The 17,402-nt window shown below is 42.2% G+C and overlaps 1 protein-coding gene across 4 annotated transcripts in view; it reads left to right on the top strand.

Moving 5' to 3' along the window:
* Positions 1-17,402, top strand: part of ap3d1 (adaptor related protein complex 3 subunit delta 1) — a 124,757-nt gene that overhangs the window by 44,121 nt on the left and 63,234 nt on the right. For all 4 annotated transcript variants that reach the window (XM_068016312.1, XM_068016311.1, XM_068016310.1 and 1 more), the window contains 4 exons: positions 4,888-4,937; positions 9,652-9,701; positions 10,151-10,199; positions 12,373-12,518. In XM_068016312.1, coding sequence (XP_067872413.1) covers positions 4,888-4,937; positions 9,652-9,701; positions 10,151-10,199; positions 12,373-12,518 — 295 coding nt within the window. The remainder of the gene's footprint in view (positions 1-4,887; positions 4,938-9,651; positions 9,702-10,150; positions 10,200-12,372; positions 12,519-17,402) is intronic.

Here is a 17,402-nt window from a genome sequence, read left to right as displayed (position 1 = left end):
ATAGCGACCACAGCATGGTACAATTTAAGCTAGTTATGGAGAAAGAAATAGACAAGTTGCAAAAAAAGGTTTTGGATTGGGGGAGAGCGAATTTTAGTAAAAATAAGGCAGGATCTGGCCAAGGTAGACTGGAAAGAGTTACTTGTTGGAAAATCTACAGAAGAGCAGTGGGGGGCATTCAAAAAGGAAATGGGGAGGGTACAGGCCCAACATATTCCCTCTAGGGTGATAGGTAGGTGCAACAAGCCCAGAGAACCATGGGTGACCAGAAAAGTTCACGGTACGATGAGAAGGAAAAGAGAGACTTTTAGCAAATACAAGGAGAGCAAATCAATGGAAGCATTAGTGGAGTACAGAAAGTGTAGGATGGAGCTTAAGAAAGCAATTAGGAGAGCAAAGAGGGGATATGAGAAAGCTCTGGCTGGTAAAAGTAGGGGAAATCCCAAGATATTCTATAAGTATATCAATGGGAAGAGGATAACCAGGGTAAGAGTAGGACCCATTCGGGACCAAGGGGGAAATCTGTGCGTGAAGCCAGAGGACATTGGTAGGGTGTTGAACAAATACTTCACATCTGTCTTCACCCAAGAGAACGAGGGTGTAGATATGGAACTCGGAGAGAGACTGTGAGGTTCTTGAGCAAATTGTCATAGGGAGTGACAAGGTATTGGAGGTTTTGGAAGGCTTAAAAGTGGACAAATCTCCAGGTCCGGACGATTTGTGTCCCAGGATATGAGGTGACGGTGGAGATTGCAGGGGCTCTGACCCAAATTTTTAATTCCTCTCTGGCCACGGGGGAGGTGCCAGAGGACTGGAGAACAGCTAATGTCCCACTATTGAAGAGAGGTTTTAGAGATAAGCCAGGGAACTACAGACCAGTGAGTCTCACTTCAGTGGTAGGGAAACTATTGGAGAAAATGCTGAAGGAGAGAATCTATCTCCACTTGGAGAGGCAAAATTTTGATTGGGAATAGTCAGCAGGGCTTTGTCAGAGGGAGGTCATGCCTAACAAATTTGATTGAATTTTTTGAGCATGTGACCAGGTGTGTAGATGAGGGTAGTGCAGTTGATGTAGTTTACATGGATTTCAGCAAAGCCTTTGACAAGGTCCCACATGGGAGACTTGTCAAGAAAGTAAATGCACATGGGATACAGGGTAACTTGATAAGGTGGATTCAATATTGGCTTAGCTGTAGGAGACAGAGTGTGATGACAGACGGCTGTTTTAGTGACTGGAAGCCAGTGTCCAGTGGCGTACCACAGGGATCTGTGCTGGGTCCCCTATTGTTCGTCATTTATATAAACGACATAGATGACTATGTGGGGGGGGTAGGATCAGTAAGTTCGCGGATGACAGATTGGTCGAGTGGTTAACAGTGAGGTTGCGTGTCTTGGGGTACAGGAAGATATAGACGGGATGGTCAAATGGGCAGAAAAGTGGCAGATGGAATTTAACCCTGAAAAGTGAGAGGTGATGCACTTTGGAAGGAGTAATGTGACATGGAAGTATTCAATGAATGGCCTGACACTGGGAAGTTCTGAGGAACAAAGGGACCTTGGTGTGTTTGTCCATAGATCTCTGATGGCGGACGGGCAGGTTAATAGGGTGGTGAAAAAGGCATATGGGACACTTGCCTTTATCAATCGAGGCATAGATTACAAAAGCAGGGAGGTCATGTTGGAGTTATATTGAACTTTGGTAAGGCCACAGCTGGAGTACTGTGTGCAATTCTGGTCGCCACATTATAGGAAGGATGTGATTGCACTGGGGAGGGTGCAGAGGCGATTCACCAGGATGTTGCCTGGGATGGAACATTTAAGCTATGAAGAGAGGTTGGATAGGCTTGGGTTGTTTTCGCTGGAGCAGAGAAGACTGAGGGGTGACCTGATCCAGGTGTACAAGATTATGAGGGGCATGGACAAGGTGGATAGGGAGCAGCTGTTTCCCTTAGTTGAAGTGTCAGTTACGAGGGGTCACAAGTTCAAGGTGAGGGGCGGGAGGTTTAAGGGGGATTTGAGGAAGAACTTTTTTACCCAGAGAGTGGTGATGGTTTGGAATGCACTGCCTGGGAGGGTGGTAGAGGCGGGTTGCCTCACATCCTTTTAAAAAGTACCTGGATGAGCAGTTGGCACGTCATAACATTCAAGGCTATGGGCCAAGTGCTGGCAAATGGGATTAGGTAGACAGGTCAAGTGTCTTTAATGCATCGGTGCAGATTCAATGGGCCAAGGGGCCTCTTCTGCACTGTATTCTGTGAAAACTGAAAAAAGGATTCTACAGATGCTGGACTTTGTTATTTTTCCAAAAAAAAATAATCGTAAGGTCTTTTGGACTTGGTTTATAAACAGCCCTTACTGGAAGTCGCCTGTCTTTATATAATTACCCAGCAGGGTTTTTTTGACTTGGAGAAGACAAAAGTGAAAGGTCAAGATTTATTGGGGTCAGGAAGCTTAACTCTTGAGGTTGTCTTTGGTTTTGTTTTGGACAGTCAGTTGGAGTTTTAAACATCAACCTGAAGGACAAAACCCCAGCTCGCCCTGTTCCATCTCTTTGAAAAGCCTGCCAGTTTTTCTAACCCTTTGAGAAGCTCTTAGAAGCGAGTGTAAGAAATAGAGAAGTTGATGTTGCATTCCTCCTGAACGGCATGCCTGAAACCCCAGTTGCTGCATTTCCCCTGAGATGGTGGAGGAGCAGGCTAGGTAAATCTTCACCACCTGAACAAATGGCTCCAGAGAAAGATCCCAGCTGTCGATGCAGGGTTGGGATGCCAAACTTAAAAAAAAAAAGACATCTGACATCTTTCTGTATCTCTTTTACCTTCAAGAATTAACAAATATTTGGTCTTAAGTATTCCTTTTTCTGTATTTTTAATAGAGCTCTGAAGAGAAAATCTTTATTCTTCGGTTTGTGTGTGTATGTGAGAATTTTACCAGCCCCCTTACCCCCGATGTCGGTGGGGGATCCCCAGAAAATACCTCTGGGAGAGGCCCGCCATGTGCCTCAAGGCTGGGGAGGCCCCACTCCATTTTACTGACGGCGGCAAGGCCTCACGGCAGCCCCCCTACCCCCAACCTCACAGTGATGGTGACTTAATTTAAAATATTAATAAATTTTAATGAATGACTAATGACTTACCTTGTAGTGACAGCCACCCCACACTGATATTTTGGCTGATTGCCAGAACTCCCGTGCCTTCAGATCTCTGTTCGGAGGGGCATAACACTGGTGGGGAGGGGGGGGAGATGAGTGAAGTTTTCTGCAGAGGGAGAGGGGAAAACTGTTCCCGTCAGTTGCGGCAATGGTGCAAAGGGATTGAGGGTCAACTTTTTAGTGAAGGTTGAGGTGGGGTAGGTAGGACATCTGAACTTTTTTTTTGTAACGAGAAGGCAGTTTGCATATTGCTCATAGGCGTTGGAAGAGAGGATTCAAAGTGCAGTCAATTTTTTTTTTTGACAGCGGGACCTTTAAAAATGTGATTCTCACTGAACGGCTTGGAGCCCTATAAAAGTCGCAGCGGCACCGGACAGCAGGGGTGGGTGTTCCGCCCCCTCCATGTTAATGAGCCACCACGTGAAATATCGCAGTGGCTCTGCAGCGCACATCATGCGTGCGCTGCGCCTCTTTTGAAGTTTTATTCAAAGCTGGAAACATCTCTGCCTTGGTTGGTGTGTTTCATTCTGGGATAATGAGTAGAGTCAATGATTGACCATATCGGTAACTGGGTGAACATTTAAATATATGTTGTGATCTGTGGAGAAGTGGAACGAGAAACAGTGCACTCCTCCCGTCTTTGTCGTAACAGTAATAAGTCAGTAATATAGCCAGAAGCTTCTATATTGCATAGAATTTCACCTTCACTTTATTCAACTAACTTTGTTCACCTTCCTCTCTTAGCAGAAAATGTCAAAGGTTTCGTGGCAAGAATTTGCCTTATTGTGATTGAGGCAAATCTGAGTTATTGGTTGGTTGGTTTCCTGAAGTGAATTTCATGTTTAGTGAATGGATAAGGTTTCGTGTAGTCAGGATTAATCATTGCTGCTTTCATTATCACATTTGGGAATTGTTGCATAACATTGCCAGTTCATAGCCTGGAAGGCGTTTTATTCATTGGTAATTTGTTATTTACAATCACTATTTATATAAGGAGGTGTCCATGCCCTCGTTTTGAAGGTGAAACCTGTGGTTCTCTTGTAACAAAATCTTTCTCAAATTACTTCATGTATTGTGGCCCAGAGGAAGGATGGAAGAAGAGTCGTGGGGATGGGAGAGGCAGTGAAGGGCCAAGAAAGGGTTGGAAATGCACAAATTCAAATGTGTTTTATCCATGGCCTGTTGCAAGTTACAGATAACTTTGTGTGTGAATTCTCCTAATATCCACCCATTGTGTGCAATGTCATTCAATTGCTTGAACTTCAAACAGCACTTGAGTGGTGGTGCAGTTTTGAGCTGAAGAGAGAACAGTGCCAGTGGGAAAATGGAGGGGCATTAACATCTAGTCTGTCTGCTTCTGTTGCAGTTTCAATCAAGAATTGAAAATGGAACGATAGATGGCAAAAGTAATAACATGAAATTTGCAGGAAGGTCAACTATGATAGGATGAGATTGGAGAGGGGGTGCCATGCCAACTTGCAAGGAAGGGGGAGCAACATGCCAGATCAGTAAAAGATTAAGAAACCTGCACTGTCTCAAAAGTGGTCTTGTATGTGGACTTTAGACTGTATGATGAGAAATTGAGTGACCAATGAAGAAAAAGGTTCAAGACACCTCTATTAGTTGATGCACTGCACATACAGCAAAAATGCATTATGATCCTACTTGTATGAAATCTGACCTGATATCAAATTTTCTATATGTTAAGTGAAGAAAATACTTTCTTTTCTTTGCAGCACCTCAGCCATGTCCCTTTTGTATGAATGTGTGAACACCGTGATAGCAGGTAATAAATACATTCTCTGGTGATCTGAAGTGCTTTCGCTTTGCAGTGCAAAAAGCTGTTAACTAAGGGGTTAAATGAATAGATGCTGATCTGTTAAATCAAATGGCTACATGTGTATTTAGTTGTCATACATAAACTTTGCAAAGTCCATTTCTAGTTTGTACCTAATTCCACTTTGGATCTGAAAAGGATAGAATAGGATACTTTGTAAATGCTGAAAACAGTGGACTTTGTTAGGAAAGGTTGGCCTTTGAGGGAGTGCAGCATAGATTTAGCAGAATGATCCCTTAATTCCAAGCATTAAATTACAAGGAGAAATATCACAAACTTGTGTTGCATTTTATGGAATAAAATTAAGTGGTGATTTGATGGAAGTTTTCAAGATATTAAAGGGAACAGATGGGGTAGATAGAAACTATTTCTGCTGCTTGCAGTGTAGGACATAGTCAAAAAAATTGGATCCAGACCTTGAAGGGTTAAAATTAAGGAACACTTTTATACACAAAAGGTGGTCTAAGTTTGTAACTTCCTTTTGCAAATGGCAGTTGATCATTTGTTAAACGTTAAAATTTGTAAATTTTGGTTCACCAAAGTTATTAAGAGCTACGGGGCAAAGGCAGGTAAATGCAGTTAGGTTGCAGATCAGCCATGGATCTCATTGAATGGCAGAACAGGCTCCAGGGGCTAAATGGTCTATGTACAAGATTTTTTTAAGTTGAATATATTTGAGATGCTGCATCATTGTCAAAACACTGAATCATGGAAAGAGATTAAGTTAAGAAGCAAATGTTTACTGGAAAGCAAGGAGGAAGTTAACATTGATGAAAGCATAAAAACTTGGAGAAATGTGCTAAGAATACACAAATACATATGGACAAAGTTTTTTTTAAAAAAAAATCAAATTTAAGAAGTAGACCATTGTCATGGTGCAACAGGTTCCAAAAATGTACAATCAGTATTTCAAAAGATCACTGCTCCAGTTTGTTCTAAATTTGTGAAAGTCCCTTATTCACTTAGCTTTATTGTGACTTGGCTTAAATAGATTGATGTAGATTTAAGGTACGTGGTTGCCAGCTGTGGAGTACTTTAGCAGAAGCGGGAAGCCATTTTGTAGAACTCTGTTAGCTTGGCATTCTTGTCTCTAAGGGAGATTATGGGTTGATTTCCAACTGCAGGACTTGAGCACACGTCATTGCAGTGCTAACTACCTCGTTAGTGATGCTGTCTTTTGTATAAGGTGTTACTAGGGGACATAAGTTTAAGGTGCGAGGGGCAAAGTTTAGAGGGGATGTGCGAGGCAAGTTTTTTTTTTTTTTTTTTTTTACACAGAGGGTGGTGAGTGCCTGGAACTTGCTGCCAGGGGAGGTGGTGGAAGCAGATACGATAGCGACGTTTAAGAGACATCTTGACAAATATATGAATAAGGGAGTAGAGGGATATGGGCCCCGGAAGTGCAGGTGTTAGTTTAGGCAGGCATCAAGATCGGCGCAGGCTTGGAGGGCCGAATGGCCTGTTGCTGTGCTGTACTGTTCTTTGTTCTTTGTAAACCAAGACTCTTTCTACATGTTGAGGTGGACTTGAAGTATCTCGTGGAATTATTTGGAAGAATAACAGTGAAGTTCTCCTGGCCAACAATTATTCCTCAACCAACACCACCAAAACAGATTCTGTTCATTCATCTCATGGCTTTTCATGGGACCTTGGTGCGTGCAAATTGGCTGCCATGTTTGCCTACATAAATGATTGCACTTGCTGAACATCCCAAGGATGTAAAAAATTGCTTCTTTTCTCCTCTACCAACCATCTTATTAAACTCCTGTCCCTGAGCTCTCCACCCTCAACTCCAGCAAGTGTGATGAGCTCATGGACTTCATTCGCATTAAGATGAAGATCATCTGTTCAGCTGCCTCTGCTGCAAATTCAGCTTCCCCTTGCCGACCAAGTCAAACCTCCTCCAACGAACTCCCTGCCTAAGCCTTGAATCTGTCTTTTTCTAGTTTCACTCTTGTCTTCCTTCGTGCCCTCTTTAAACTCCAGCCCTGAAGCCTGTCTCTCTCGACCCTATTCCTTCTAAACTGCTAACTCTGACTTCCTTCCCTGGCACTTATACTAGCTAACATCGTAAAAATTCCATCTCCTCGGGTAGTTCCCCCTTTTCAAAACTACCGTTATCACTCCCGCCTGGAAAAACCCACCCTGAAACGTCTTTGTAAACCATCACCCGTCTCCAAAGTCCTTGAACATTTTGTCGTTTCCTCAGTCCATGCCTATCGTTCCTGTAACTCCATGTATAAATCTGTCCCATCAGCATTTAGCCACTGCCCGTAGCATGGATAGAGAATTGGCTAACTAACAGGAAACAGTCAGGATAAATGGGGTAGTTTCAGGTTGGCAAACTAACTAGTGGAGTGCCACAAGCATCAGTGCTGAGGCCTCAACTGTTGACACTCTATATCAATGAACTGGATGAAGGGACCGAGTGTTTTACCAAATCTGCTTTTGATACAAAGATAGGTAGGAAAGCAAGTTGTGAGGAGGACACTGTCTGCAAAGGGGTATGTATTGGTTAAGTGAGTTGACAAAAAATTGGCACACCGTATAATGTGGGAAAATGTGAGGTTGTGCACTTTGGCAGGAAGAATAGAAAAGCAGAAAATTATTGAAATGGAGAGAGACTACAGAATGCTGTGGTGTAGATAGGTGTGGGTGTTCTTGTACCTGAATCTCAAAAGTTAACGTGGGGATACAGCAAGTAATAAGGAAGGCAAATAGAATGTTGCCTTTATTGCAAAGGAATATAAATTTGGGCAAGTTTTGCTACAACTCTACAGGGTATTAGTGAGGCTGCACAGGGAGTTTTGTGTACAATTTTGCTCTCTTACCCGAGGAGGGATGTGCTTGCACTGGAGGCAGATCAGAGAAGGTTCACTCGGCTGATTCCTGGGATGAAGGGGTTATCTTAAGAAAGGTTGAGCAGGTTGGGCCTATACTTATTGCAGTTTAGAAGAATGAGAGGTGATCTTACTAAAAGGTACAAGAATCTGAGGGGGCTTGACAAGCTTGATGTTTGAAAGAATGTTTCCCCTCAGGAACTGGGGCCCACTGGTTAAAAATAAGGGGTGTCTCATTTAAGATGGAAATGAGGAGGAATTTATTGAGGGTCATTAAATCTTTGAAATTTTCTTCCCCAAAGAACAGTGAAAGCTGGGAGTTAGATTTTTCATCTGCAAGGGAGTCAGGGTTATGGGGGACTGGCAGGAAAGTGGAATTAAGGCCATAGTCAGCTCAGTCATGACCTTATTCAATGACAGAGCAGGCTCGAAGGCTGAGTGGACTGCTCCTGTTCCTATTTCTAGCACTGAAGGAAGGCACTCTAATCAGTCACAAATAATGTGCTTTGTGACTGAGCATGGCATATTACCTTTTCCTTATCTTCTCAAACTTTCTGCAGCCTTTAACATGATCAACAATACCATCCATCTTTATCTCCTTTCTCCCATTGTCCAGCTCAATGGAGTTCTCCTCAGTTCTAATATTAGCTATTCAATTGTTGCCGGAGCATCTCTGGCAGTGGCTTCTCTTTCTACTCCTGCATCACCACCTCAAGATTCCCCAAGGATCTAACCTTGGCCCCTCCTCTGTCCCTCAGTAACATTATCCAAACATATTGGGTAATCTTCCACATGTATGCTGATGACAGCCAGATCTACCTTTCCATCACCCCTCTCAATTCCCCCCATTACCTCTTGTGATACTGCTAATCCAACGTCCACTCTTGGATCAGCCACAATTTTCTCCACCTAATTACTGCTGAGATCAAAACTACATTTTGGTCACCGCTACAATATTGATTCAGTACCTTTCTTGTCTGTTGTCTCAGGTTGAACCAGATTGTTCACAACCTTGCTTCTTATTTGACCCTAACTGAGGTGCTAACCTATATTCTTTCCATTACCAAAACCAACTACATACAACAGATGAGATCATACGGGATCCTCTGTTTTATAAATTGAGAAAGTAAAGAAACAGTACCAAACACAGTCAGAATTGTGTTCAGTTTTCGATCCTTTAGAAAGGGTATCAAAGCTATGGCAAGCTTGTGACACCAAACACATTAAATATGAAGAGACTGAAGAAGCTGGGACTCTTTTTTTTTCTTTAAAAGAGATGAGTAAGAGTATAACTGTACTTGTGAGGAGAGAGGAATAACTGTTTCCACTGATCAAGCCTGAGAATTGGCAAAATAACAGGGTAGAGGTTATGAAAATGTAACTACTCGTGTTTGGACATGGAATGCGATGTAAGCATAATCTATTGAAGATTTTCAGAGGGCCGTGGATAAAAATGTGAAGAGAGATTTAAAAGGGGTGTTGGGAAAAGGCAGTAGAAGGAGTTACTGGACAGCTATGTCATTGAACCAACTGAATTTCTGTGGTATGAAATTCTACATTTTGAGATGCTCTTGGCACCTCTTGCATGCATAATTCATATTTGTGCACTTCTGAATTGAGACTCTCATCTTTCATTCTAATGGTGTATTCTCAATTGTATAATCAGTACACATACAAATGATTTACACTGTTTGAAGCAGGTCTCTTTGCCCAAAATTTCTCCTTCAATGTAAAGTATTAAGAACAGCTGCACTGAGCTATTGAACTCATTGCTTTTGTAGAAAAAATGTTAGACTGGGACTAATATTTTATTTCTTCTGCAGTTCTCATCTCTCTATCGACTGGAATGCCGAATCACAGTGCAAGCATCCAGGTGACCTTTTATCAAAATATAATATTCTCTGTCAAAATATGTTGCTTTGAGTATGCGCATTTATATAATTCTTAAACCAATAACTTGAACTCCAATTTTTCATTTGAGGCTCCTTTTCTGAGGTACCAGTTGACTTGGTGCATTTAAAAGATGGAGTTTTAGATGGACTTCAATAAATTATTTTCACTGTCCTGCCAATGATTTTTATATTCATGATACCAGTTAACAATTAAATGTTGTAGTCCTTTGCAAAGTCTTAAGGATATGTTACTTAAATTTCTCATTTATTGCAGGTTAATTGTGCAGCTGAGCGCAATGCCTTGTAACAAGCTTAATATTATAGGTTCTGATTTTGTACCTTTGGTACTTTGTTCTGCTTGACCATTGCAGATTATTCATGATATGCCACTTATTGCTGCAAACGTGACATACTTTTGTTTTCTATTCAGCTGTGTGTGCAGAAATTGCGAATTCTCATTGAAGATTCTGACCAAAACTGTAAGTGGGTAGTCGTATTGTGCTGTTATATATTTTTTTTAATTTTAAATATTCCACCTTTTGAATCCTTGTCTTTGTTTCCTTCAGTTGAGCTGAAAAGGCTGCTAAAACAATGTGCTTCTCAGACAATGGGCTTCACCTCCATCGGTGCCAAGCCATAGTTGGGCAACATTCATGCTACTTTGGTGTTGACATGCTGGACTTTTCTCGATGAGCTGCTTTTCCATCAAAGTGCTCTTACCTCCTGGTCCAAACTTGAATTGTCAGATGTTACCCATTGCAGATGATGATTTTTAATTTTATGGTCAATGCTTGTTTCTGAGATTTGGTTCCTTAACAGTGATTCTCAAACTTTTTTTGTTGAAGGACCCTTTTACAATAGATTAGGAATAACAGACCGCCCCCCCCACCCCCACAACATTTAAATTTAAATATTATAAAATACTCGTAATATGAAAATGCTGCATGTAAACAGTGTTTTAATACTTTTGAGATAACAAGTATTTTATTTTATTTTTTATTTAGAGATACAGCACTGAAACAGGCCCTTCGGCCCACCGAGTCTGTGCCGACCAACAACCACCCATTTATACTAACCCTACAGTAATCCCATATGCCCTACCACCTACCTACACTAGGGGCAGTTTATAACAGCCAATTTACCTATCACCTGCAAGTCTTTGGCGGTGGGAGGAAACCGGAGCACCCGGAGGAAACCCACGCAGACACAGGGAGAACTTGCAAACTCCGCACAGACAGTACCCAGAATTGAACCCGGGTCCCTGGAGCTGTGAGGCTGCGGTGCTAACCACTGCGCCACTGTGCCGCAACTTAGAGTCGCAATTTGAGGACTGTTTGGCTGATAGACAGTGATGAGATAGACCAGACAAACCAGAGATAAAGGACAAATTTTGCTGCACTAACATTCTAGTGCAAGATAACTGAAATGCTTTAATGTGGTTAAAGAATGCCTGTTACTGTCTCGCATACCACATCAGTTCACATCCAGTGCAAGCAGCTATTGGGGCGGCACAGTGGCGCAGTGGTTAGCACCGCAGCCTCACATCTCCAAGGACCCAGATTCGATTCCGGGTACTGCCTGTGTGGAGTTTGCAAGTTCTCCCTGTGTCTGCGTGGGTTTTCTTCGGGTGCTCCGGTTTCCTCCCACAAGCCAAAAGACTTGCTGGTTAATAGGTAAATTGGCCATTATAAATTGCCCCTTGTATAGGTAGGTGGTAGGGAAATATAGGGACAGGTGGGGATGTTTGGTAGGAATATGAGATTAGTGTAGGATTAGTTTGGATGCGTGGTTGATGTTCGGCACGGACTCGGTGGGCCGAAGGGCCTGTTTCAGTGCTGTATCTCTAATCTAATCTAAAAAAATTGGCCAAATCAGGAACAGCAGTCTCTTGCCCCATTTAGATGTTCAGGCTCAAATCAAATTATTTTAATTAAAAATAACTTCTCTTAAACATAAGAATTTCCTCACTCCACTTCTATTAGAGTACTCACTTGAATGTGACATTCTCAGGAATATTTTACAGACCTATGCAAATGCAGTTCAGTTCTTCAGAGTTACTTAATCATTCAGGGAATTTACATTGTTGCAACATAGTGGAAGATTAAAGCAAGTGAAACTTAGCTTTTCCATGATACAAGTATTAGACCGACTAGAGATTAATATAAACTGAAAATGCTTATTATGATAGCATTCACTCATTTCATGAGTCCAAATTGAATGCACCCGAGTAGCTGGCCTCCCACCTTGCCTCCCCTCCTGCCGAAAGTAAATGTGAAACTGAGTGCAGAAAACTATAGCGGCTGAGGCGCCCATCATTGAGAAGAAAGGCGAGTATTCAGGAGCTTCAGTGGCCATCTTGTTATCTGCCTGTATGGGACTAACACTAACTGTGTTAATAGGTGGCTTTTTTTTTCTTTCTCCCCAACCTTTTGTTTTTCTTTCTCGCCCACAAGAGATTATTTTACAGGGCCCAGTTTGAGAACTACTGCCTTAACAGGAACCTAATGCTGTTCAGATAGCAAATCAGATCCTGGACTTAAGTAACTGTTCAAAAACCTCTTGCCATGATAGGTAACTTTTTTCTCCCCTACGGTATTACTTTATATTGTAATTATTATGTCCAGTTGTCAAGGATTCTGAACTGTCTTGCAGTGAAGTACCTGGGTTTGCTGGCCATGTCGAAAATTTTGAAGACTCATCCGAAGTCTGTACAATCTCACAAGGATCTTATTTTACAATGTTTGGACGACAAAGATGAATCTATACGACTCAGAGCTTTAGATCTTCTGTATGGAATGGTAATTGAATATTATCTTTTACAGACTAGATGTATTTCTGTCCAGCTTTTAATGAACCAAATGGAAATTTCAGTGATACAAAACAAAATACTGCGGATGCTCGAAATCTAGAATAGAAAAAGGAAATGCTGGAATTACTTAGCAGGTCAGGCAGCAATAGTGGAGCAAGAAACTATTAACGTTTCAGGTCTATGACATTTTGCCAGAACTGCATAAACTCAGATGTAACAGGTTTTAAGCCAGTGCAAGGAGGGGGGAAGGGAATAACAAAAGGGAAGGTCAGTAATCTGGAAAGTAGGAGAGATAAATAACAAAAAGGATGATGATGCAAGGCAAAAGAAGATGGTTATTGGGCAAGTAAAAATACAAAAGATCGGTTTAGAGGAGGCGTAAATGGGAATAGCAGAAGCATTAGCAACCGATTCTGTCTGGAAAAAATCATGGCAGAGGTATGATCTGAAATTGCTGAACTCGGAGTCTGGAAGGCTCTAAAGTACCTAATAAACAGACGAGGTTCTATTCCTTGAGCTTGTGTTGTGCTTCTTTGGAACAGACTAAGACGCTAAGATCAGAGTGGGAGTGGGGTGGAGATTTAAAATGACAGACGAAGGGAAGCTCGGGGTCATGCTTTTGGCCTGAATATGGTATTCTGAAAAGTGGTCGCCCAATCTGTGCAATGTAACATAGTCTGCAGCGGATACAGTATAGTAAATGGAAAGAAATACAAGTAAATCACTGTTTCACCTGGAAGGAGTGTTTGGGCCATGGGCAGTGGGAATGGAGGAGGTAAAAGGGCAAGTGTCGCATCTCCTGAGATAGCGGTTGGCGATGGCAAGGAAGAGTTGGTGATGGGACTGTGTTAAACCGAGGGAAAAGTGGAAATTGGAAGCTAATGATGAAATTTTCCAGTTTGGGGTGAGAGCAGGAAATGGCATTGATATAGTCATCAATGTACTGGGTAAAGGTGGTGATGAAGGGGACCTAAGTAGGACTGGAACAAAGAATGTTCCACACTTCCCACTGAAGAACAGGCTTATCTGGGACCCATGTGGGTTCCCATAGCAATATCTTTTGTGAAGAGAAATTGAGTGGAGTAAAAGGAAAAGTGTGTTCTGACATTGAGCAATTCAGCCTGGCAGAGGAGGGCGGTAATAAAATTGGAGTGAAGGAAATTCTTGTATCTATTGCAAGTTATTTTTTAAAATTATAGTAATAGCCCATTTTGAACTTGTTAACTATCTAAATGGGGTGAGACACTGTTACTGATTTAGCTCGTAGCTGCATGTACTGGATGTCATCTGTGAATGATTGGGTATATGTGCCAGTAACAGGCAATCTTGAACCATATGAAAGCGGTTCAGTTGGCCTGAGCTACAATGTTAGTGCAGAAACACTTGTCCTTTATCTCTGGCTTGTCTGGTCTATTTCATCACTGTCTGCATTGGTGAAACAGTCCTCAAATTGCTACTCTTAAATAAATACCTATTTTCTTAAAAATATGATTAGAACACTGTTGGCATGTATTTTCATATTAGGAGGATTATGTAAATGGCGCTCTGTGATTAATCCATTTGCAAAGGGGTCCTTCACCAGAAATGTTTGACGATATCAATGCCATTTCCTGCTCTCACAGTGTTGAGGGATGTGATCTGATTGGGCCTTTTTTCAAGGAAGGAGTGATGGGGGATGGAGGTGCAGAAGGATTGGCGCCATGGTGAAAAGGAGGCGGTTAGGGCCAGGAAACTGTTAGAGGTGGAGGGTGTCCGAAGAGTCTCAGATGTAAGTGTGAAGGGACTGGACAAGGGAAGAGAAAATAAAGTCGAGATGGGAAGAAATCACTGGGACAAGAACAGGCTGAAACAATGGGTCTAACAGGGCAGTCCTGTCTCTGGATCTTGGGAAGAAGATGGAGGTTTTGGCAGGGTTGAGGGACTGAGACTGGAGGCTTTGGAGGGAACATCTCCAGAGGAGATGAGGTCAGTGACGACCTTAGAGACGATGATTTGATGTCCGGTGGTGGATTCATAGTCCAGGTGGATGTAGGAGGATAATATTTGCGCCACACAGGTGCCAGGCAATTACCATCTCCCCTTGACATTCAATGGCATTACAATCGCTGAATCCCTACTATCAACATCCTAGGAGTTACCATTGACCAGAAACTGCACTGTAGTAGTTCTATAAATACCGTGGCTACAAGAGCATGTCAGAGGCTAGGAATCCTGCGGCGAGTAACTCTCCTCCTGTCTCCCCAAAGCCTGTCCACCATCTACAAAGCACAAGTCAGGAGTGTGATGGAATACTCTCCACTTGCCTGGATGGGTGCAGCTCCAACAACACTCAAGAAGCTCGACACCATCCAGGACAAAGCAGCCCACTTGATTGGCACCCCATCCACAAACATTCACTCCCTCCACCTCCGATGCACAATGGCAGCAGTATGTACCATCTACAAGATGCACTGCAGCAAAGCATCAAGGCTCCTCAGACAGCACCTTCCAAACCCAGGACCTCTACCAACTAGAAGGACAAGGGCAGCAAATGCATGGCAGCAACACCACCACCTGCAAGTTCCCCCCCCAAGTCACGCACCATCCTGACTTGGAACTATATTGCCGTTCCTTCACTGTTGCTGGGTCAAAATCCTGGAACTCCCTTCCTAACAGCACTCAGGGTGAACCTACCTCACATGGACTGGAGCAGTTCAAGAAGGCAGCTCACCACCACCTTCTCATGGGCAATTAAGGATGGGCAATAAATACTGGCCTGGCCAGCGATGCCCACATCCCATGAATGAATTTTCTTTAAAAAATTTAAAAATAAAAGCAAAATACTATAGATGCTGGAAATCTGAGGTAAAAACTAAGTGCTGGAAATATTCTGGTCAGGTGGCATCTATGGAGAGAGAAGTAGAGTTAACTTTTCAGGTCTGTGACCTTTCATCAGAATGTTCTGATGAAAGGTCACAGACCTGAAATGTTAACTCTACTTCTCTCTCTCCACAGATACTGCCTGACCTGCTGAGTATTTCCAGCACTTAGTTTTTATTTTGGAGGTGGGGGGAGTTGTCACAGAGTTGGTGCTCAGGCTCCACAAGGTCAAGGCTGCTTCGTCGAAGAATGACAGCGCTACTCTTGTCAGCAGGTTTAATGGCGATGTAAGAGTTGGACCTGAGAACGGTGTGCTGCAAGTTCAAAGAAGTAGGTCAGGCTGAGTGAGTGGAGCAGAGAAATTGAAATGGTCGATGTCACACCAGTTGGCAGTGAAAAGATTTAGAGAGAGAAAGAGGCCAGAGGGAGGGTTCCAGATGGAAAGAGAATTCTGAAGATGAGAAGGTCTGTTGTGTGGGGTTAAAACTCATGGCTAGAGAAGTGATGGAAGAAGAGCTCAGCATTGTGCAAGGGTCAACTTGTTGAGGTGGGGATGTAATGGGATGGAACTGGGGCCTTTGCTGAAGACTGATAGTTCAGGGTCAGAGGGGATAATGAAAACACAACGAAGGATGAGAATGGAAGAATGGGTGGTGTCAGTGGAAAGTGAAGGGGAAAAAGATCCAGAGATGTGTTGATATCCAAGATTGGTGAAGTTTGCAATCCTTGACACATGAAAGGAAGAGAAAAAGTTGTTAAATCACGGGATGAAGTGGAACTGCAGACTAGGATACCTTTGAGCTAATGAGTTGATGCTGGAGAGAGGTCAAAAGTGTGCATGTGATGGTGCATGGCATTTGAGCGTGGAAAATTTCAGTGCAGTGTGCTAACCAAGTACTTGGGTCAATATGTTTGGCCTTCTAAGTAGTAAGTCTGTTTGTTTAAGATGTGTGCATTGATTAAACTTAAATCTGAGGTAATAGTCCAGTAGTTCATCCAGGCATGCATTTTAGGCTCGCACATGAAAATTGGCCACTTACATGTTGCGTTAGAAGGCTGCCAGCACCTGTTGAACTCTACTCCAGCATTAATGGGAACCTTCACTTGAAGAGCAAAGCAGAGAAAATTGGGACTTAAATTGACTGTTGTGGAAAGGTGTAGTTGTCATGTGTTCCACTGAACTTTCCGAGAATCCTAAATGTTAAATTGAGAAATATCTACACATTTTATAGTGCACTTCAGTCACTTTTATTGCATGGCTTCATGCTTAAGCACTGCCTATTAAAGGCAGCCTTTGGTGTAGACTTGTGGAACACTTACTTATTTAGTTCCAGTTCTGTGGGGGGTGGGTTTCATGTAAACACGGCACGCAGCCATTTAGGGTAATGTTGGGTTTGCATCTTTGTATTTTTGCTGAAATATATTTGAGGATTGAATGATGTTCAGAGTTGTTCAGGGGATGTTGTGCAGTTATTCATTTAGCTCAGAATTACTTGCAACCAACTTTACCATGGACTCTCCCACACTTAATGGTGACTATTTCCAACAAATTTATTATGAACTAAATTGTCATTTCTTGTTTACCAATTGTGTAAAACCATAGCTGTTCTTCATATTTAATCCAAGTGAAAGTTTATTCAGCATGCAATTAAAATCCTGTGTATTTTTCTGTAAATATTGCAGGTACAAATTTCAAAACCAACATTTTATTCACCCAACTTAATTATTATAATCTGTACAAGTATGATTCTATATTTGATTGACATGCCAGTTCTCAATGGTAGCTCTTTAGAATCATAACATGTATGCATATTAAGTAAATGGTTAATTTCAATTGCAAACAGTTGGATACCCAACATACTGAAGTCACTAATCAACCTATAAATACAAGCATCATTCCTTAATTCATATCAGGACTACCGTCTGTAATGAAAGATGTAGACGAACCACTAAAGATTAGTGGTAGTGTTCTCTGTAATTCTAGAAAAATTAACATTGGTGACTCAGCCTTTTA

This window comes from Heterodontus francisci, chromosome 36 (genome assembly GCF_036365525.1).
Source record: "Heterodontus francisci isolate sHetFra1 chromosome 36, sHetFra1.hap1, whole genome shotgun sequence".
Classification (NCBI taxonomy): domain Eukaryota; kingdom Metazoa; phylum Chordata; class Chondrichthyes; order Heterodontiformes; family Heterodontidae; genus Heterodontus; species Heterodontus francisci.
Note: the sequence above shows the minus strand (reverse complement) of the source record. Positions and strands in the feature narration are given on the sequence as shown.